The sequence below is a fragment of the Camelus ferus genome, chromosome 13, assembly GCF_009834535.1.
Source record: "Camelus ferus isolate YT-003-E chromosome 13, BCGSAC_Cfer_1.0, whole genome shotgun sequence".
Taxonomy (NCBI): Eukaryota; Metazoa; Chordata; class Mammalia; order Artiodactyla; family Camelidae; genus Camelus; species Camelus ferus.
The window spans coordinates 16,867,431-16,889,215 of record NC_045708.1 but is presented as its reverse complement, the minus strand read 5'-3'; the positions used below and the strand labels follow the sequence as shown (position 1 = coordinate 16,889,215).

At 41.1% G+C, this 21,785-nt stretch overlaps 2 protein-coding genes across 4 annotated transcripts in view; one reads left to right on the top strand and one right to left on the bottom strand.

Annotated features, from left to right (window-relative positions):
- NIPAL3 (NIPA like domain containing 3) overlaps window positions 1-2,729 on the bottom strand; it is a 45,712-nt gene extending 42,983 nt beyond the window's left edge. The window contains exon 1 of one of the 3 annotated variants that reach the window (XM_014563323.2): window positions 2,611-2,729. The gene's annotated coding sequence lies outside the window, so the exon portion shown is untranslated. Of the gene's footprint in view, window positions 1-2,241; window positions 2,388-2,585 lie in introns of those variants that run through there. The other 2 variants (XM_006189517.3, XM_014563324.2) reach the window with 2 other exon arrangements.
- A 134-nt stretch (window positions 2,730-2,863) lies between these two features.
- STPG1 (sperm tail PG-rich repeat containing 1) overlaps window positions 2,864-21,785 on the top strand; it is a 44,350-nt gene continuing 25,428 nt past the window's right edge. The window contains exons 1-5 of the mRNA XM_032495485.1: window positions 2,864-2,991; window positions 3,590-3,817; window positions 6,839-6,957; window positions 9,620-9,760; window positions 18,404-18,522. Coding sequence (XP_032351376.1) covers window positions 9,688-9,760; window positions 18,404-18,522 — 192 coding nt within the window. The 5' untranslated portion in view covers window positions 2,864-2,991; window positions 3,590-3,817; window positions 6,839-6,957; window positions 9,620-9,687. The remainder of the gene's footprint in view (window positions 2,992-3,589; window positions 3,818-6,838; window positions 6,958-9,619; window positions 9,761-18,403; window positions 18,523-21,785) is intronic.

The following is a 21,785-nucleotide window of genomic DNA, read 5'->3' as shown; positions in this document are numbered from 1 at the left end:
CAGAGTACAGATAATAATGTGGCCTCAAGTAAAATCAGCAATGATGGTAATTCCTGTTAACTTCATTGGACTGATATTTTCAGGGCATCTCAAGCTTTTCCACCAAATAGAGAAGAAAGAGGAAGTATGCCCTTACTGTTCTGGGAGGCATGGCCACAACACCTTACTGCAGTGCTAAGGGTTTCTTTGAGGTCTTGTTATTTTTTTTTTTAAATCATATAAATGTGGATTTTCCTGCAAAGCCTATGTTCATTTGAATATAAAAATATTTAAAATTGCTTTTGACCTGCTACCTGTTTGACCTTGGCCAAGTTGTTAAACTTTTCAGCCAGTTTGCTCTAAAATATGGATATTCTGCTCCCATGTGTTTGAGAATTTGGTGAAATAATGCATGGAAAATGCACATACAGCAAATGGTCAATGAATTTCAGTTATTATTAGTATTAATTTTATTCTTATCAGTTTAATTCTTTAATATACCCATGAATATTCCTTTCTTTTTCTCATGCATTCAAGCAACAAATATCTGAGGGCGTATTACGTGCCAAAGTTTCTGCCAGGCTTCAGAAAGCTGCCTTCTGTCTTTCCTGTAGCTTCCAGTTCCTTGTCTTATCTAGCCCTAGGCCCAGGAATTCTGAGTCCTGGTGTGAATAGCACAGTCATATGCTATAGGGTTAATACCATGTCCAGCATCTAAGAGACATCAGAAGCAGGGTTTAGTGCAGGGGCAGCACGAAGACCATTAAGCCCAGGTCTCACATTGTCATAAGGACCTCAAAATTAAATTACTACTGCTGCCTCCAGATGAGGTTATACATTCTGTATATATACATGAGGTACACTCATCAGACAACATTATAACTCACATTCCATAACCAGACCTCCCTGACTGTAAAGCCCTATGAATATTTGTTTGTAATATTTTGAAAAGCATAATTATTCTTCACTATACTTTTATGCATGTGTGAAAAGCATTATTGTATTAAATTTGGGTATCCCTATCTCAATGTTATTAATATAATAGCCTTAGAAAGAAAGAGTGACTCAGGGCTCTCTCTATCTCTCAGAGACTCTTAGAGGCTTTCAACCTAGAGGTGAAGAGACACTACAGCACAAACTCTGGGAAGCTGCTTGCTGAATTCCCTGTTCAGTTGCTCCCTCCTGAGATCTAGCCCAGAGCCTGGCATGGTGACCTCCATACATACCTAATGACCAGCTAAAAGACAGGCCTGTGAAGCACCCGGTGCACTGCGTTGCTCCACAGTCAAGAATAAAATGCAGGGGTGGGGTGGGGAAGGGTTAGAGCTCAGTGGTAGAGTGCGTGCTTAGCATGCATGAGGTCCTGGGTTCAATCCCCATTACCTTCATTTAAAAAAAGAATAGAATGGCTTACTCAGGTCAAATCAACCCCAACTCCAGAAATACCACCGACATAGCCAGCCCTACCCACAGCACATCAGAAAAAGCTCAGGGATTGGCCAAGAAGGTGATGGGAACCCAGGCCCCCTAACCTCCTTTGGATCAGTTGGTTTCTCTAGGTGGGTTTCTGCTTTTGCTTTCCTTTGTGGTGGTTGTGTTTGCTTTCATTTAATTGGCTTTTGAAAAGCAAGCTTCCCTCTCTGCCTCAGGAACCCCCAGACCTCTCAGGCATCATCACCTGCAAAGACAGAAAGTTCTCCCTCAGCTGGGTAGGAGTTTGGACTAAAAGCCTTGGAAAAACTCTTTGCAAGTTATCCTCCCTTATAAGGCACACATTCTTCGCCTACCGACTCTTTTCCTGACTTCAGAACACTTTTCCAGGATTAACATATGCCCTACAGGCAAGTAGCCAACTTTAGGTTGCAAGACATCCTTTAATTTTGATACCCTCACAGCCACTAGTGAGCACAGGGTCACTGACCAAAAACGAAAAATAATTCACTAGGTGATGGCTTCCACTCCACTCTCCACCCCTCATCTCAATGAATTACTTCACCAACCTATAGAGCCGACTCATCATGGCTGCGAAGAGTCGGGTCTGTGTTAGAATTTGGCTGTATCTGAAAAAATAAATAAAACACGCCCATTCTCACTACCTGACGATTCAGTTTCTGGCTTGTGAGCGCCAGCTATGTACCAAGCGCTTTCCCCTTCCTGGGCTTTGTCTCACTAAAGGGTTACACTCTTTGTCCCCACCCAATGCGCTGGAAACTACAACCTCCAGCGGCCAGCGTAGATCAAGGATGCCTCCAGTCATCCCACCTGCTAACTCCACCATCTGCCATCGCCGCCAGAAGCCCGGGCCGAAGTGTAGAGGAACAATCTTGGCGAAGTTACTCCATTTCACTTCCTGATTTGGTGAAGCCTACCTAGCATCGCCATTATTAAGGGAAACCCATGACCCCCTCCGCGATGCGAACATGGAAAAAGCATTCTGAGGCAACGAGACCCAAACTGACAAGCCTGTTGAGAGCGAGAAGGAAGATATTTATACTAGGGAACGATAGATTATTACAAATGCATTCGGTTTTCCTGAAACGAAGGCTGAATTCAAGCCACCCCTCAGTCCCCCTCAACCGCGCCCATCAGTCTCAATCACTACTCACCGGCGGCGTTTCCGCTAAGACCCACCTATCAGAGGTTTCTGAGAAATGACCTGGACTCTTCGTGCAACCCGGAGGCACAGCCTCCTTAATTCCTTCCCGAACTCAGAGCTGCCGGACTGCTGCAGTGTGTAGCTTTCAAAGGCCTCGAGTTGACTTGCCAGATTGCATGCCAGTCAAAAGCTGGCTGGCAGTTTGCGCAGCCTAGTGGCTGCGAGGAGATGGGTGGGCGGGACATTCCCTCAGGCGTTGGCTGGGCGGCGAAGCTTGCTTGAAGCGTACTGGGAGAGCCTTGGGGAGGCGGCGCCCAGCAGGAGCTATGCGCGCACCTGTAGAGTGTCCCCTCTAGCGGCCACAAGCAGGACGTCGGAACAAAACCCTGCTCCCCGACTCGGTCTGGAGAGCTCAGGTGACTGCTCATTCCACCCGACCTACAAGTGGGCAGCCTGCCAGGTGTCCTCCCTCCTTATCCTCAGAGCCGCCGCCGGGCCTTTGCTTTGCTCCTGCTGTTCCCTCACCCCACGCTCTCACCAGATACCCTACACTTCTTCCTTCAAGGCCCAGTTCCCCCCTAAAGCCGCGGGGACATACAAATCCTTGCCTGCCCTCCTGTAACACTTGTTAGCAGCACTATATACCAGCCCTCCCAGTACGCCCGCAGTTCAGCGATACTTAAGGTCCTCCAATAAGCCTAGCACTTGGTGACTGCTTCCATAATGTGCAACTGTAATAATTATAATTGCTACAAGGATATACTTACTGTACAATACGGGGAATATAGTCAATATTTTATAATAACTATAAATAAACTATAAAAACTATAAATAACTATAAATGGAGTATAACCTTCAAAAATTGTGAATCACTATACTGTACCACGTAACATATAATGTACAGCAATTATACTTCAATTTAAAAATTAAATTAAAAATTTTTAAATGGGTTGTATCAAAAAATAATACGTGCATGGGGCTTCTGCCTCTTCATTGACGTGCATTTTATTTCAGATCCTCTCAACCATCCTCTCAGTGAGACACTGGGCTTACGCCCATTTTACAGATGAAGACATGACATTTGGACAGAGACCTCGATGATGAGAAAAAGCTAGTTGTGGTTCAGACCCTGACGCCAAGCGAGCTCAGAGGGAGCATCTGAGAGCAAAACGAGATTGTCATGTTGTAGGAACTACCCAAAGGACAGCGCAGCTGGTACGAGATTTTTCTGTGGAGTGGGAGGTAGGAACTGCGATCGGAGGGACGGGCCAGGGACAGCTTATATGTAGATGTTTGGATTTCATCCTAAGTTTAAAGGGGAGCCCTTAGAGGATTCTAAGCATGGGAGTGACAAGATCACTGTGATTACTCTGACGTGTATAAAGAGGGGCTCAAGGAACACTGTATGGCTGCCCTTATCAGCCTTTTTTTTCTTTGGCGGTTAAAAACAGGGCTTGGATGAATGTTAGTTCTTTTAGGTTTATTCCTTGAAGTAGGATTTCTGAGTGAGCAAAATTCTAAGGCTTTTGGACTATCACAAGGTTTTTGAGGGGTTGCCTGGACAGACCCCTATTAAGTTTCCGCACCGGTCCTGAGGTGGGTAAACTGAACACTAAAATTCTGGCAGCTTCCCTGCGGTTATTGAAATGCTTCTGATCATTGGCCAGTAACTTTTCACGCGAAAGAAACAGAGGACACCATTGGCTAGGATTCATCAGGAGGTGGGCAGAAAGGGGACTCCAGAATGTTAGGCCTGTGGTTGCCATAGCGATAAGGAGGCTAGCTGGCCAGATTCAACCCAGGGGACCCGACGAGGTAGGAAGCAGGCCCGGTTTGGGGACGGATCCCGGAGTTGTGAGGAGGAGGACCTGGCGCACCGCATGGGACGCCCAATGAGACCCCGGCTTGCCAGGTGGGTGCAGAATTTCGGTGCCATGAGTTCGGTGATGCCCCGAGGGCCAGAAGAGCCGCCGTTGGAGGTGCTCCTCCTGGAGGTGTACCCTCAGAGTACCCACCTGAAGAATGGTGATAATAACCAGGACGTTCCTTACCCACAGAGCTCTGGTGAGGGGCGTGTGCATCTGACTCTCCTGCCCCAGGCGGTGCGAGTGCACAAACGTTTGGGAGCTCTGGTGCCGGGCAGTGGATGGCTAATAGAGAGCTAAATTCTAATCCTAGGTCCACTCGGTCTCCTTGAGTGTCCCTCTGCAAACGTCTTCCCTGCCCGGAGCCTCAGTTTATCCATCTGTAAAAGGAAAGTGTGTGATTGGAATCTGGAAGTCACTAGTTGGCTGCTAAAGTTTCTTACAGCCCTCTGACAGGCTTTCTCAGCTTAAGAAAAATACCAAGTGGATTATTTACCTGAGAATGATTTGAAAACTGTATAATACTTCCAAGATGCACCATATAACTGAATCCAGCCTTATAACTTAATCAATCAAGTTCTCATAAAGTCAAAACTACTCATGCAGATCCCATAAAATTTCACATAAAGGTAACAGTATACATGGTGAGGAATATATTGATATATTCTGTACAGTAATACACATGTATGAATGTGTGAAATACGTGATAATACTATAAGATAAATAATAAAGGGTTTTAGAAAACATAGAGATGGTAGAATTAAAACATGCCTATAGTTATAATCATGTGAGTCAAATCTTTACAGAATGTAGCTCCTGATGGGAAGAGTTGTATTATGAGTACATCTATACACATTATTGATAAGATAGGTCTACTTCTAGTAGTCATCCATTCATTCAATCCACAAATATTTATTGAGCAACTCCTATGGGCCAGGAAACTGACTGGACATTCAGTGATGAACATTTTATTGGGGAACATCATAAGCAAATTAATATGTATAAAATATGATGTTGGGTAGTGAAAAGTGCTTTGAGAAAAATAAGGCAGGGTCAGGGGCTAGTGGCAGATGGGTGGTGCTTCTGAAGAGAGAGTGGTCAAGAAAGTTGTCCCAAAGATGGTTTGAGGAGAGACCCAGAAGAATTTGGTGACAGGGCCAGAGAATGCTGCCCAGTGTAGTGAGGGGAGGAATCCCATATTTCAAGTGTATTGTGGAAGCTGAAGAGGTCCCTTGTGAAGAAGAGGATGAGTCTCTAGGTTGTGGGATATGACAGCTACCTTCATATACTTCACAAAGTCATAGTAGCTTTCAAACTTTTCAAATATGACGCGTGGTAAGAAATGCATTTTTTATTGTGACCCAGCACACACACACACACACACACACACACACACACACACACACACACACACACACACACACACACACACATGCACATAACACAAAAACTTCACAAAAGACTACAGCTATGACCTGCATTTCGAAACTCACTAATGTGGAAGAGAAGACATTCTGAGCAGATTTAAAGGGTTGAAATTAGGAAAGGTTAAAAAAAAAAAGAGAGAGAGAGAGATCAGCTTTGATATAGGCAGGAATTTTCTAACAATTAGAACTATGCAAAAGTGAACTGTCTCAGGAATTTTCAAACTGCGTTCTGGGGAACCCCAGAATTCTGTGAAAATTCAAGACAGCCTCAAATATTTGCTTTACACTTGAAAAGTCTATGCAATATCCTAACTTTTAAGATACCAACCACACACACTCAGGGGTGGTAAATGTCAAATTTTAACATGTTAACATTTAGCGTATGCTGCCTTAGAGGTTATTATAGTGGTTAAGAGCAAGCAGAAGGCAGACTTCCTGGGTTCAAAGCCTGATTCCACCTCTTCTTGTGTGACCTTGAGTAAGTCACTTAACCCTTCTGAACTTCAGTTTTCTCATCTGCAAAATGAAAATCCATTTTACCTCACTGGATTATTGTAAGGATTGCGTGAAGTAGTCTACACAAGGCTTTAGGAGTGTTAAGGGCTCAAGAAATGATAGCTATAATTTTAAGCTGTTAATATTATTATCCCAGCATATATATTATTACCTAATATTGGTAAAAGCCTACTGTAGGCCAGGCAACATTAACTACTTGTGGATCATTGTATTTAATCCTCACAAGTATCTTGGGAGGAAGGTACAGTTATCAATCTCAGTTTATGGAGGAGGAAATGGGTTCAAAAGGTCAAATGACTCATCCACAATCAGAACTATTAAGTGGCAGAACCCAGGACTATTAACCTTGAACACAAGACTGGATACTACTGAGCACTGCACGGCCCTCACCTGGGAATTGCTTAAACATATGCTGTTGATTAGGAAGGTGATGTGTTTTCATTGCTCTTTCTTAGATTCCAGACCCATGATATCCTGCCATGAACAGTTGCACAAGCACGTGCAACAGTGAGGAACATCTGGGCAGTGCTCCATTCACACCTGGGCTGCACTTCCTCTCATCCTGGCTTCACAGGTATGCAGTAACAAGGCTGGAAAGCATTATTAACAGTGTTGTCCTTAGGTGGTAGAAATATGGATTGTTTTTACAAAATCTTTTTGATTTTTTTATATTTTTCAAAAATGTGACAATATGCACATATTACCATCATAATAGGAAGCTTACATTTTTTTCTAATCATGCATAATTCTAGCACACTAATGCATTTAAAAAGTAACAGCTTTGTTGCAGCTAGGGAAATTGATCATTCTTACAACAATACAGCACTGAAAGGTGATAAGTGAACAGTGGCTGCTTTTATAGACCTTAAAGGATGTTAGTAAACTAGACTAGTGATTGTGCTGTGATCATTATTGACCAGTTTCTGTTGTTTTTAATTTCTTAATTTCTTTGAGTGTATTGCCAATAATTATATTAAATATTAAAGTTTTAGTATGGCTTGTGAACCAAAAATGATTGAGAATTGATGCTGTGAGGGTAATAGAATAAAGTGAAGGATAAATACTGAAGGAGCAAAGGTTGGTGAAGCTTAACATCATTTATTCAATCCTTCATTTATTACTGTTTATAAATGGTATAAGTTCCTTACGAAAAAAAGGTGAGCAAAATAAAACTCAAGTTTGTTCATGAAAGATTAACTTATGAAAATTAAATCAATGCTGCTGCTGTTAACAACTAAAAAATATGCAAATATATGAAACAACTGTTTCCAGACATTGAACAACAGGGAGCCTAGTACTGTAAATCTTTGAAAGAGGAAAAACACAAGGTGGGCCCCATAATTACTCCAGTTTAGTGCTGGGGGAAGTTTCTGGGCCACAGTTCAGGGAGAGGGAAACCCACATGAAGTCCAGCTTTCTGAGATGGGGAGATAGAAATCAGAGCTCAGGGAGCCCAAAGAGGCTGGAACTTACAGGGTGGAACATCAGAGAGGAGGGACCTACACAGAAAAATTTCAGAAATAGGAAGAGAGTTCTCCTCAAGCCTTTGGCTGAGTAGTGATCTGCCCATGCATGAGAAGAAACTAAGACTGGGGAAGGAACTGCCAGAAAGCGGGAGGCTGAACCATCTCTGGGACGGACTTACACAGAACTGAGAATATTTTGCCTGCCCATAAACCAGAGTAGAGAGACACTGTATTAGATGGGGGTTGATTTGGTAGAGTCCACGAAAACATCACTTCTTAGTAGTGGAGATAGATTATCCCCAGAATAAAAGCTGTTCTGACTTTACTATAACAAAGCTTAAAAAGCTTGAAAGCTGAAATGGGTCTGTAAGTTGCCAAGAATTGTGCCAGAAAAAAAAAAAAAAAAAAGCAACACTCTGCAGAAATACTTCAAAATCCAGTTCCCAACTGTGTAAAACTCCCAATGTTCAGTGTCCAATATAAAATTACTGGACCTGAAAAGATACAGGAAAATATAACATATGTGCAAGAGAAAAATCAATAAGAAAAATTCAATCAGTAAGAACAGTCCCAGAAATAACAGAGATCATAGAATTTGTAGAAAAGGACCTTAAAGCAGGTATTATGAATCTTACAAATATGCTCAAATATGTAAAGGAAAATATGAACAAGATGGAGATAGAAATAGAAAATATGATTTTAAAAGAACCCCAGTGTAACTTCTAGAGATGAGAAGTGCATATTTGAAATAAAAAATACAATAGATGGGATTAACAGCAGATTAGACACTACGGAAGATCAGTGAGCTTGAAGATAATATACAGTATCCAAATGAAGCACAGAGAGAAAAACAGCAAGAAAAGAATTGATAAATTCTACCTGATCAAAGTTAAAACTTTTGCTTTTCAAAAGACACTGTTAAGAAAATGAAAAGGCAAGCCTCAGACTGGGAGCATATATTTCCAAAACACCTACGATAAAGGGCTTGTATCCAGAATATATTAAGAACTTTTACAACTCAAAAATAAGATAACCCAATTGTTTAAAAAAAAAAAATGGTCTGCCAAAGGAGGTAGACAAAAGGCAAACAAGCACATGAAAATATACAAATTAAAATGACAATGAGACACCACCATACAACCACTGGAATGTCTAAAATTAGTAAGACTCACCAAATGTGTTGGTGAGGACGTGTAGCAACCGGAACAAATTATTGATACATGCTACCGCATGGAAGAATCTCAAAAGCATTGTGCTAAGTGAAAAAGACACAAAACGGTACATACTGTATAATTACACGTGTGACATTCTAGAAAAGGCGGCTATTGTAACAGAAAGCAAAGCAGTGGTTACGAGATGCCAGGGTTGGGAGGGCATTGACAGCAAGGGGACACAGGGAATGTTTTCTGGGGGGATGGATATATTTATATCTTAATTGTGGTGTTATCTAACACAATTGTAAACATTTGCCAAAACTTAGAATTATATACTTTGAACTGATGAACTATGTTTTATGTCAGTTATCTCAATAAAGATAAATTTAAAAAATTCGAGCCTTAAGGAGCTCTGTAAACAACATCAATGTGAACACTTACAGAGTTCCCACTGAGGGTAGTGCAATGTTTGGGATTTGGGGTCATAGAACTTGGTAAAAATCAGCCTCTACCCACAAGATTTCTTGGTTTATCCTGCAGATACAGCAGAACTCAATCAACATAATTAATAGGCATGTGAAATGATCTCTACAAATGCTGTATTTTGCTATTTCAGGTGCTTAGAAGAACATGTAGTCAAGTTTTTCATCAAGCAAATGGAATATATCATAGAACTTTGCTAAGATGGACAACTCCACACAAAAAGACCAACATCCTGGCAAAAAATATTCCCGAAAGGCTAACAAAGTACACAAAGGTTTAGTGAATTTTATAACAGAGGTCTTTGGTGGGGAGGAGAGAGCTCCTGATATATGTCCCTTTTGGTACAGAAGAGCAAAATTTAGGGGACTACAGTAAATCCTGGGTTATGCCCACAAGACCAGCCTTAAGGATATCAAATAGATTGCTTTGGTCGTTCCCCCACTCCCTCTTGGGTGATGATTAGGAAGAAACTATGGGAAGCAAGGATGAGGAGAGGGAAAAGGAGAAAGCGATCTTTCTTTATTTCCTAAAACTGAACCCAAGCCCCCATTCTGCTGGGTTGTTGGGACGTATAACTCCAGCCATTTTGGGCACAAATCCTATGCCCTCCTTGTTTCAAGGTTTTGATCTTTCTCAGTAGAAAGAGGTGTTGTGATGATGGGGGGCTGGGTGAGGGAGGAGAGAGACACCCAGATCATAGGTCACCCACCCAGACTGGTGAGAGAGCGCCACTGTCTCAGCCCATGTACTCCCTTTGGTTTTATTAGTGTGCGCTAATCCCAGACTACCCCCGGGGCTTAGGAATCATTGCTGAGGCTGGAAACTTCAGCCCAAAGCCTCACTCAGTCCACTGCTTTTTCTCTTGGGGGTATTACTGCCTCTCTGGTGGGCTTCTAGCATCCCTGCTGCTCTCAGACCAACAGCCGGACCTCTATTTCTTCCTCCCGTTTTTGATTTAGTGCTCTCTCTTTTTCTTTAACACTTTTAACTAGGAGCTTTTTATATATATATTCAGAAACAAATCATAACTATACAGCTTAATGACTGGTCACAAAGAAACCACCACCTATGGAATCACTTCTCAGACCCAGAGATGGACTACCAGCAGCATCCCGGAAGTCCTTGTCTTGTCCCTTCCCAGGCATTATCCCCCTTCTCTGCAAATGTAAACACTACAGCTCTCCTGACCGCTAATCTCATTCCTTACCCTAGTCTGTTTCTGAACTTTGTATTAATTGGAATCATACAGTATGAACTCTTTTCTCTCAGGCTTTTTTTCTCATGTCTTAGAGATTTAACTTCATATTTCATGTATCAGTCATTAGTTTGTTTTCATCGCTATGAAGTTTTTCTTTGAATATACCACAATTTTTTTTTAGCCATTATGCTACTGAAGGACATTTGGATTATTTCTAGTTTTGAACTACTATGACTAAAAGCTTTTATAGCTATACTTGTTCATTTCTTTTGGGACATAATATGTTTATATTCCTTGGGTCTATACCTAGGAGTAGAATTGCTGGGTCATAGGGTATGTTTAGGATCAGCTTAGCTGATTGCTGAACTGTCTTCCAAAGTGGTTATGCCAGTTTTATGTCCTCAAGCAGTGTATAAGAATTCCAGTTTCTCCACATCCTCACTGACATTTTAATGGTTTTAATTTGCATTGTCCTTTGAATAAGATTGAGCACCATTTCATATATAGGCTGACTTTCAGGATATTCTCTTTGAAGAAGTGACTGTTCAAGTTTTTTGCCCATTTTTTTCTATTGGGTTTTTCTTTTCTTAGGGGTTCTTGATAACATTCTAAAAATGTGTCTATTTGTTGGCTGTCAGTAAAGTAAATTTCTTCCTTCAGTTTGTGACTTTCCTTTCCACTCTCTTAATGGTGTGCTAATAAATAGAAGCTCTTAATTTTAACACAGTCCATTTAATCAATATTTTCCTTTATAGTTAGTGTGTAAGTCTGTCTGTCCTATTTAAGAAATCTTTGCCTATCCCCAAATAATTTCTTCTAGTAACTGTATTATTTTACCTTTCACATCGAGACCTACAACTCACTTGGAATTGTTTGTGTGTATGGTGTAAAGTAGATGTCCACATCCTCGTTTTCAGTATGTATATCCAGTTGACCCAGAACCATTTATTGAAAGAGTATTCTTTTTCTGCTGCTCTGCAGTGCTGTCACTGCTGTAAATCAAGTGTCTGTGTATATGCAGGTCCTTATTCTTTTCAAATACCACCCTGTCTTAATTACTGTAACTTTATAACAAATTTTTAATCTAATAGTGTAAGTCCTTTAACTATGTACTATGTTTATCTTGGCCCCATTTCATCTCTATATAAATTTTAGAATCAGCACATTAATGTTATAAAAAAAAATCCCTTGTGTCATTTTGATTTGGATTGCATTGATTCTAGAAATCAGTTTAGGGGCTGATTTACATTTTTACAATATTGAGTTCTCCTACCGTGTGTATCCTTTCTTTTATGTAAGTCTTCTTAAATTTTGCTCAATAATGTTTTTTTTTTTTTTAGTTTGCTACGTAGAGTCCTTGCATATTTTCTTTATATCTATTCTAGATATTTGATTTTTATGCTATTATAAATGGTACAATTTAAATTTCATATTCTGATTGTTTGCTGCTGGTATAGAAACAAAATTAATTGATTTTTCTATATTGACCTTGCTAAATTCAGTCATAACCTCTAATAGGTTGTCTATAGGCTGTTTTGAAATTTCTCCATATACAGTCTTGGCATCTATGAATAATGACAGCTTTATTTCCTTCCTTTCTGATCTATATATTTTTATTTATTTTTCTTGACCTTTATGCTGGTTAGAGGCCTTCAGTACAGTGTTGAATAGAAGTATGATAGCAGTCAACCTAGTTTCATTCTCTATCTCAAGAGAAAGCTTTTGGTATTATGTTTGTTGTAGGCTTTGTCATAGATACCTTTTATCAGATTAAGGAAATTGGCTTCTATTCCTAGTTTGCTAGCATTTTTTTGATAATAAGAGAATATTGAATTGTACAGAATGCTTTCTCCACTTACTAAATAGACACTTCACCCCCCCCCCAAAAAAAGATAAACAGCAAATGGCATATGAAGAAATGCTCAACATCAGTCATTAGGGATATGCAAATTAAAGCCACAATGCAATACCACTACACATCTAATGAGATGGCTGAAATTAAAAAGACTGCCCATTGTTGATGAGGATGTGAAGTAACAGTAACTTTCATACACTAATGGTGGAGACATACAAAGATACAACAACTTTGGAAAAGAATTTGGCAGTATCTTAAAAAGTTAAACATGAGATCTAGCCATTCCACTCCTAGGTATTTACCCAAGAGAAATGAAAACTTTGGTCCATTCAAAGACTTGTTGTTGAATGTTGGTAATAGCTTTCTTTGAAATACTTCCAATCTAGCAACAATTCAAATTTCTGTCAAAATGGATAAAAAATTGTCACATTTCTCTACCATGGAATACTACTCAGCCATACAAAGTAATTAAGGATTGATACTTCAACATGGATGAATCTCAAAATAATTGTGCTCAGTGAAAGAAGCCAGAGAAAAAGAGAGTGCATATTATATGAGTCCATTCTGCATCTCTTGAGATGATCATACAATCTTTCCTTTTTAGTTTGTCAATATGGTGAATTACGTTGTTTTGCAAATGTTAACCTATCTTTGGATTACTGGGATAAACCTCACTTGATCATGGTGTCTTATCTTTTTTACATATTGTCAGGTTTAATTTGCTAACACTTTAATGAAAATTTCTGCCTGTACATTTATGAAGGTTAATGATCTGTAGTGATTCCCCTCACCTCCTGTAACGACTCTGTCTGGTTTTAGAATCAGGGTAATGCTGGCCTCATTGAATCATTTGGGAAATGTCTTTTTCTCTTCAGTTTTCTAGAATACGTTGTATAGAGCTGATCGGTGGATTGTTCTGTAAATGTCAGGTCAAGTTGGGTAATAGTATTGTTCAAATCTTGTATATCTTTATTGATCTTCTAGTTACTTCTTTAAATTATTGAGGGAGGGACTTTGAAATCTCTGATAATAATTGTGGAATGTTATATTTCTTCATGTGATTCTATCAGTTTGTATTTCCTTTATTTTGAATTTCTTGTTATTGAGCGTATCAGCATTTAGAATTGTTATATCCTCTTGAGGAACTGACACCTTAGCCGTTATGAAGTTACCTCCTTCATTGCAGGTAATATTTTTTGCTCTGAAATCTGCTTTGTCTGCTATTAACATCTAGCTTTCTTTTGACAGCAGAGTCTATCTTTTCCAATACTTTTACTTTTAACCTATTCCTGGGTTTATGTTTAAAGTGTATTTCTTGTAGGCAGCATATAGTTAGGTGTTTCTTATCCAATCTGACCATCTCTTTTAATTGGGATATTTAGACCATTTAAATTTAGTATGACTATTAGAATGTGAGTTTAAGCCTGCCACCTATAGATTTGCCACCTATAGATTTGCTTTCTATTTGTCCCATATGTTCTTTATTTACTTTTACTGGCTTCTTTTGTACTGAGTATTTATTGTTGTTGTTTCATTTTCTCTCCTTTGTTGGCTTCTCAGGAATAACTTTTTGCAGTGTTTTGCTAGTGGTTACTTTAGAGCAAAGGTTGACAAGCTTTGGCCCTTGAGCTTGGTCTGACCCTTGCTGTCTCTTTCTTTTCTTTCTCTCTCTCTTTCTTTCTTTCTTGGTGAGGGGAGGTAATTAGGTTTATTTATTTATTCTTGGAGGAGGTACTGGAGATTGAACCCAGGACCTCATGCATGCTAAGCATGCGCTCTACCACTTGAGCTATACACTCCCCTCTGCTGCCTGTTTCTGTAAATGAAATGTTGCTGGGACACGGTTCTCTCTGGCCATCTGTCGTTGGTGCTGCTTCCTCTCCGTAACGGCAGAGCTGAGCAGCTGCGACAGTGACTGTATGGCCTGTGGTGCCTTAGCTGTTTACTGTCTGGCCCTTTATAGAACAAGCCTGCTGATCTGCGCCACAGAGTGTGTAATACATACCTTCAGCTTTATCACATCCTACCATTAAGTGATATTATTACACTTCACATAGAGCAGAAGAACCTTACCACCGTTTATTTTTATTTTTCCCTTCCTTGCCTTTCTGCTATTGTCAAACATTTTACCTCCACATATAGGTCCTACAATACAGGGTTATTATTCTGCTTTAAATAGTCAATTACTTTTAAAACGATTTATACTTTATACTTATATCTAAATGTATCAATTTATATTCACATTATTTACATTTCCGGAGCTCTTCGTTCCTTCATGTAGACCCAGATTTCCAACTAGGATCATTTTTCTTCTGCCTGAAGGACTCCCTTTAAACATTTCTTGTAGTTCCAGCTTGCTGGTGATTAATTCTCTCAGCTTTTAATATCTTCAAAAGTCTTTATTTTGCTTTCAAATGTGGGAGATATTTTTACCGGGTACAGGATTCTGGGCTGACAATTCTTTTCCTTCCAGTACCTTACAGATGCTGTTTCTAACAATCATCTGCTATCATCCTTATGTTTGTTTCTTTGTATGTAATGTGTCTTTTTTCTCTGCCTGATTTTAATATTTTTCTCTTTATTGCAGTGATTATGTGCCTTGGTTTGGTTTTATTTCTGTTTCATGTGCTTGAGGCTCACTGACTTTCTGGGATCTGTGGGTTTATGGTTTTTTATCAAATTTGGAAAATTTCAGCCATTTTTTTCTTGAAATCTCTTTTCTATTTCCTCTCTCCCACATCTCTTCCTTGGAGAGCCTGATCACATGTGGATTAGGCTCCTTGAAGTTTTCACGAAGCTCACTGATACTCTGCACTTTTTAGTCCTTTTTCTCTGTGTTTTACTTTGGATAGTTTCTATTTCAGTGTCTTCAAGTTCACTAGTCTTTTTCTCTTGTGCTATTTAGTCTGCTGTTAATCTCATCTAGTATATTTTTAATCTCAGACACTTTAGTTTTCACCTGTAGAGGTTAGATTTGGATCTTTTTTATATCTTCCATGTCCCTATTAATATGTTCTATCTTTTCTCCAGCTTCTTGAACATATCAAATACAATCATTATTATAGTAATGTAATGTTCTTATATTCTGTCGTCTGTATCATTTCTGAGTTGGTTTTAATCAGTTGTCTATTTTCTCCTCATTATGAATTGTATTTTCTTCCTTCTTCACACGTCCATTAGTTTTTTATTGAATGTGAGATATTTTTACCTGTTGGGTGCTGTATATTTCAGTAGTCCTATAAATTCTTGTGCTTTATTCTGGGATGCAGTTAAATTACTTGGAAACAGTCTGATCTTTTCAAGTCTTGCTTCTAAGCTTTGTGAGCTGGACCCAGAGCAGCGTTTAGTCCAGGGGTAATTTTACCCTGTTTCTGAGGCAAAACCCCTGTGCGTATTCTCCTTGTATTCCATGAATTACGGTTTTCCACTCTGACCTTTTCCTGTTCCCAGTGTTCAGGCATCATTTACTCTCATTCTTTCAGGGCATTCTTTCCCCAGGCTTGGGTAGTTTTCTCACATTCATGTGCTGATCAGTACCCAGGAAACTGGTTGAAGGGAACCCAGTGCAGGTCTCCAGAACTCCTTCTCTGCGCAGCCCTCTCTTCTCCAGTTCTCTGCACCGTCTTGCCTTTCTGGACTCCCAGGTTTATCTCTTCAACTCAAGAAGACCCCCAGGCCCCACCTGGGCTCCTCCTTTCCGTGCTGTGCCTGCAGACTTTCTCAAGGCAGTAATCTGGGTGCAATCTTCTTGCTTCCTCATTTGTTTCCCATCTCCAAGGACCCCTATCCTTTGTTGCCTGGTGTCTAATGTCTTGAAAACCATTGTTTCATGTATTTTGTCCATTTTTAACTTTTTTTTCCAGCTAGGAGGGCAAATCTGGTTCCATTTTATTTGGAAATGGAAGTTCAGTTACATGGAGTGTTTTTTAAAATCCTGTTTTTCTGTTGTTCTCATCAAGAAGGTAGCTGTGATACATGCCATTGTGCTGTGGGCAGAAGCCAAAGTGTTCGATCTCCTTTTCAGTCAGAGAGGAAGCTTCCCTTCCCCCAGGGGAATGTCCCTCCTTTTACCTTTTTAAAATAAACCCCCTTCCTTTTCTGTCTCCTCTGTAATCTCTCTCAGTTGTTCTGTGGGCTTAGACTTTTAGAATCCAGAGCTAGGAAGCCTTGTATCTACTGCTTTCTAGTAGGCTCTCTAGCTTCCTTCGAGAAAAAATACAGAGCCAGCCACCCACTTGAATTGGGAAGGGGGGGGGGTAGGAGGGAGGGAGAAGAGAGGAAAGGAATAAATATACCATCTATTGATATCTCCAGATGTTTTCTAACCAAACATATATCCTGCTTCTTTTACTTGCTTCATCCTCAACCCAGGCAAAGAAAGCTAGATCATGCTGTCCCCATGTTTTCACTGCTTCTTTTATTGAGTCCTTCCTGTGGGCCAGACCCTGGAAGAGGAAGGATGGCTTAGAGTTGAAGAGCCTGGGCTCATTAGAACCCCAGCTACTCTACTGAATGGCTCTGTGATTCCCATGAGTAACTTCATCCCTCTAAGCCTCAGTTTCCACATCGGTTCCAAGCTGGTTCATATAAACACCTCCTGAGGTCCCTGATGGTGTGGGGCTTTCCTCTTTGAAAAGCAGTTTTGTTTTTCCAAAAACTCAGAAACTGAGAGATGGCCTTAAAGACAATTTCCAAGCAGCCTCACTCCCACCCTGAAACACCCCTTGTTCTTTGTCTTGGTTATTTTTTTCCAGTTCTGCACACATATTTTCTCTGAGGGTTAGGATTCTCATGCTGAGATCATTTGGCCAACGGTTGTGGATGTCTTGCCAAGTCAGCATGGGCCCCCCCTCCCCCAAATTTGGCTTAAAGTCAAGACTGCTGGTGCCACACACACATCGAGGAGATATGAGAAGGTTTATTACTCACACAAGGAGGCTTTCTGGGGACAGCAGGGCAGACTTCCTAATCTGGTTCAAGCATGGCTAGAGAGAGCAGGGAAAGGAGTCTGGCTCTGGGGTTTTATTGTGGTTAGGACATGAGGCTGGAGTGAGGGCAGGGGTTTGCCGTGGTCTGAACTTCCTACTGGTACCAAAAGAGGGAGATTTCAGGCCTTCTCATCACTTTGCCCAGATGTGGAGCAAAAGGGGGAAGAGGCAGAGTGCCAGCAGCCAAATGTGGAAAAGTGGAATCAGATCCTATTACACTCACAGGTTAGAGTTTGTAGTCAGCCTGCCATGCAGACAGATGCTCCCCACGGAGTCTTAACAACCGTGGACGTTCCTCCACGTGTGGGGAGCTGGTGGAGGGGGAGTTTATACATCATTTATATGTCACTACCCCGACGTATATAAATTTCACTTGGTGTTCTATAAATGATCCCATTCTGCTTTTTCACCCAATGTCTGCTCAAAGCAGAAACCTAAACTTACCCAGGTTTTTCCCAGGGCCCTGCCCTGGGATTTCCTGACTTCTCTGAATCCTTCTGGTGCTTTGCTGATCTGTGCCTCTGGGCCGGGCGAGTCAGGACTCTTGCTGTGTCCTCCTACCTGGCTCCTCTTCCAAGGCTGCTCCAGGTGGTTTTGTGTCCCCCCTCCTTGGCTAGAGCAGATCCATCCTCTTCCCTGGAACAATATGCTTCAGCTATGGAACCAAGCCTCACCAGTTTAAGAGCTGGAGCGGGGAAAACCCAAAAATTACCAAGGGGGTCTTTTTAAAAAAAAAATACCCAGTTTCATGTTTATCTCTTGTCAAAAGGCAACTTTCTCTTCTATTCCACTTAAAATAAAACAATATATAGCCCTGGGTTTTATGCATTTGTCAATTCTTTGTTTTGTGCTAATTTTTATCTTATTTTTGTTTAGGTTTTACTGCTGCATATCCAACACAGTCCTCCATTCCTGTTAAATATCAGCCTTCGGTAATTCCAGAATCAGAAAAAAAAGGATTTAATAGTCAAGCCAGGAGATTTTATCATAAAGAGGTAATGGCATTGTCTTAGAGAGTCTTTACTCAGTCTGGATGTTAGCCGGCTGGGACAGGCAGGTGAGTCTGGCTGGTGCGTCTGTCCCTGTGACCAGTAGAGGGCAGTGTCCTCCAAGGAGCTGCAGCACCCTCTCCAAATTGTGTGCTCTGGATTGTAAGAATGAGCTGCCAAGATACTAAATCCAGGGAAAAACAGTATGTCCAGATGTCTGGGGCCACCCTGAAACCAAACTTTTTTTTTAAAAGAAGAAATATATTTTAAAAATTAAAAATTAAAATACCCCAGGTGTAAAAAGTAAGAGGTAAAAATCCTCCTCTCCCCCACCCCCACTCAAAACAGGGGAGGAAATAACAAGACTTTCAATTACGTAAAGAGGAAAAATAAATGAGTCTAACACATGTAAAGTTACCTTTGTGACGATAGCCCCGCCTATTCCTTTAACAATGGCTTATAACTGTTCCTGCATTTCCCCCACCCTCTCCCTCTTCCCAAATATCTGTGTCTCTTTTCCTCTTTGATCTGGAAAGTTCTGCTTGGATCCTGATGGGTCCTCACCTATTTTGGAATTTCACTGGCTATAGGCCCAGTTCGGACGCACTCTTCTGTCACCAGCAGGGGATGCCACTCGCAGGCATCAGAGGTTTTTAAATCTTCATTCTTTTATCTGTTGAACTAAGTAAGACCTTTTGAATAACATTCTTTTGGCAGAGTCATGATCTGGGTTACCTTTTGCTGCATTCTAAAAATGCTTTTCATCTTACCACCTTGCCAAGATGGTGAGAGGGAGCGGTGGGGGGGAATCTGGGTCCTGAATGCAGGTGAGTCAGGAAGGAGCTGAGTGGCCTCCCCAGTCCCCGTGCCCCTTGGCCTGTTTCCTCCTTTGTAAACAGGAACACTGAGCTGGGGAATGTTTAAGTTCCTTCCACTTCTGATAGGTTAGGATGCCAAGAAAGCAAATAATAAAGAATATGGTGTGTGTGTATACACACATACACACACACACATTTTTAGTTATTTGTAGGTTTTCACCAAAGGTGATAAATAAGATATTTGCTCAGTTTTTCTCTTTTTTCTTTGGATTCTCTGTCTATGTTTTAACTGTATATTTGTCTCTCTGTCTCTTTTTTGCCTGGTTTTCTATTTGTCAATTTAACTGTAATATACTGTCCATCTCTAGGATATTTGCGGCCCAGCCTCAAACTGAAATAATAACAGCCACCATTTACCAGTCCCTACTGTGTGTGAAATCATTTTTAGACCGTATTTCTAATCCTCAGAACAATGCTAAAAGGAAGGGTTTAGTACCTTAATTTAACAGAAGAGGAAACCAAAGCTTAGGGAAGTTAAACGACCCGCCCGAGGTCGCACCACACAGGGCTTGGCACGTAAGAGGCGCAGCGTAAATATCTGCTGAATCAATGCTGAAAGAATTAGCCCTCAAACCCAGGCCGAGCTCACTCCAAAGCCTCATGCTCTTTCCACACACCGCACCACACCTCCCTTTGTGGTTTACAGAGCCATGCAATTGATCTGTGAAAGTCAGAGAGCGTGTATCTGAAAAGTCCTCAGAAGACATCAGGTCAGCTGTGCAGGCCCAATTCTACATGATCTCCTTCTGAAGACTCACATCCAGAAACCAAATAATTTGGCTTTTACAGTTGGCATTTTAAAGTACTATAGCTTTTCAGAAATGTTTCTGCTGAAGGAGCCAAGGTGTCAGCCAGCCAAAGCTATAGGCAGCATCAGATACAGAGGGAAAGAGCTCAGAAATTAGATTCTAATGTGGTCACATTGGTTTCACAACATAAACACTTTCATCTAAGTATTTGAAAGAGTTTTGTAGATAAGTATGGAACTCTGTGGAAAGGGCATGGAGTCCATAAACTAGGTCCCCTGTGTTCTGCTCTGTTACTAGCCGTGTGCCTTTAGTCACTTGACTTTTCTGGGCTTCAGTTTCCTCATCTGAAATGTACAATTTGGATGATTATGATTTTTTAGTTTCTTCGAGCTATGAAAACAGGACAAAAAAGGTCTTATTCCATGCTCATTATTCTCATTTTTCCTGAGGGAAATGAACATTGAGAAGTTAAGAATCCTGCCTAACATCACCCAATAATTTAGTGAGGCAATACAATTCAAAGCAGATTTTAAACCTCTGGTATCTCACCACCCTTAGAACATTAATCGTACACACCCTGTGCCTGGTCTCATAACTCGGTTGTGTCCTCACGTTGGCCCTGTGACCCATTTAGCACATCTTTAACACAGTGAATCGGTGCCCTCTGAAATGCGTTCTTACCTTATTGGTCCGACTGCGTAGAGAAACATCAGGGCCTTGCTGTCCACCTCACACTCCCCACGAGACTCCGACCGCTGGGTACAAGGAATCCTTCACTGAGCTCAGTGTCTGGACTGGCAATTTTGGCTGCTAGAATTGAAGTCTGCTTCCCTGAACATTTTACAATTATTTACAGATGTGCTGCCGACTCTGCGTACATGAAGAGACATGCCTAATCTGGGCCAGAGCATAGCCCGGCCACCCGATTCTGTCCCCATGTCACTCTGGATTGTGGTCACTGTCTCCCAAGCTGTGTAACACTGAGGACACCCACTTAAAGTCTTTTCATCTCTGTCTCCTCATCTTAAAAATAAGGATGTTATCATAGGTAGGACCTTGCTAGGGGTGACTGTTCCATGATTCTAAATGAATTCTGATGGAGCCCTTCTAGGCGCAAATGAATGAATACTGGTTGGATACAGTCACCTCATCCTCTTGCTGTGAAATTTAAAAATACATGTTAATTTCAGCCACAGGCTGACAGTTAATCAACCCTCCCTGGTGCTGAGCAGGCCAGTGTTTAATTTGTGATGAAACTGTACAAAGTTAGTACTGGTCACATATTACCTTGATAAGGTACTGGACCAGGGATATTTCATACATCAGAGGCTTTTAAATGAAAGGAAGTTCAGTTTGCAGAGACCACCATGTTCAAGGGGATGGTTTCCCCACACGTGCACTCAGCTGCACGTTTGAACCACAGTGGGGTCTCCCCGACCTTCCTGCTCTGGAACTCTGGACTCTCCACATCGTCCATATCAGTCAGCAGCACCACTTCCTCAGGGGTCTGCAGGACACGCATGCGGAAATACCAAACACTGACAGCGTGCCAGGCTCCCCCGGAAGACGTCGCGTTTATTAACTCCTTTAATCCCCATAATGACCCTGTGAGCTCAGTCCTGTCATTATCCCCACTTTCCAG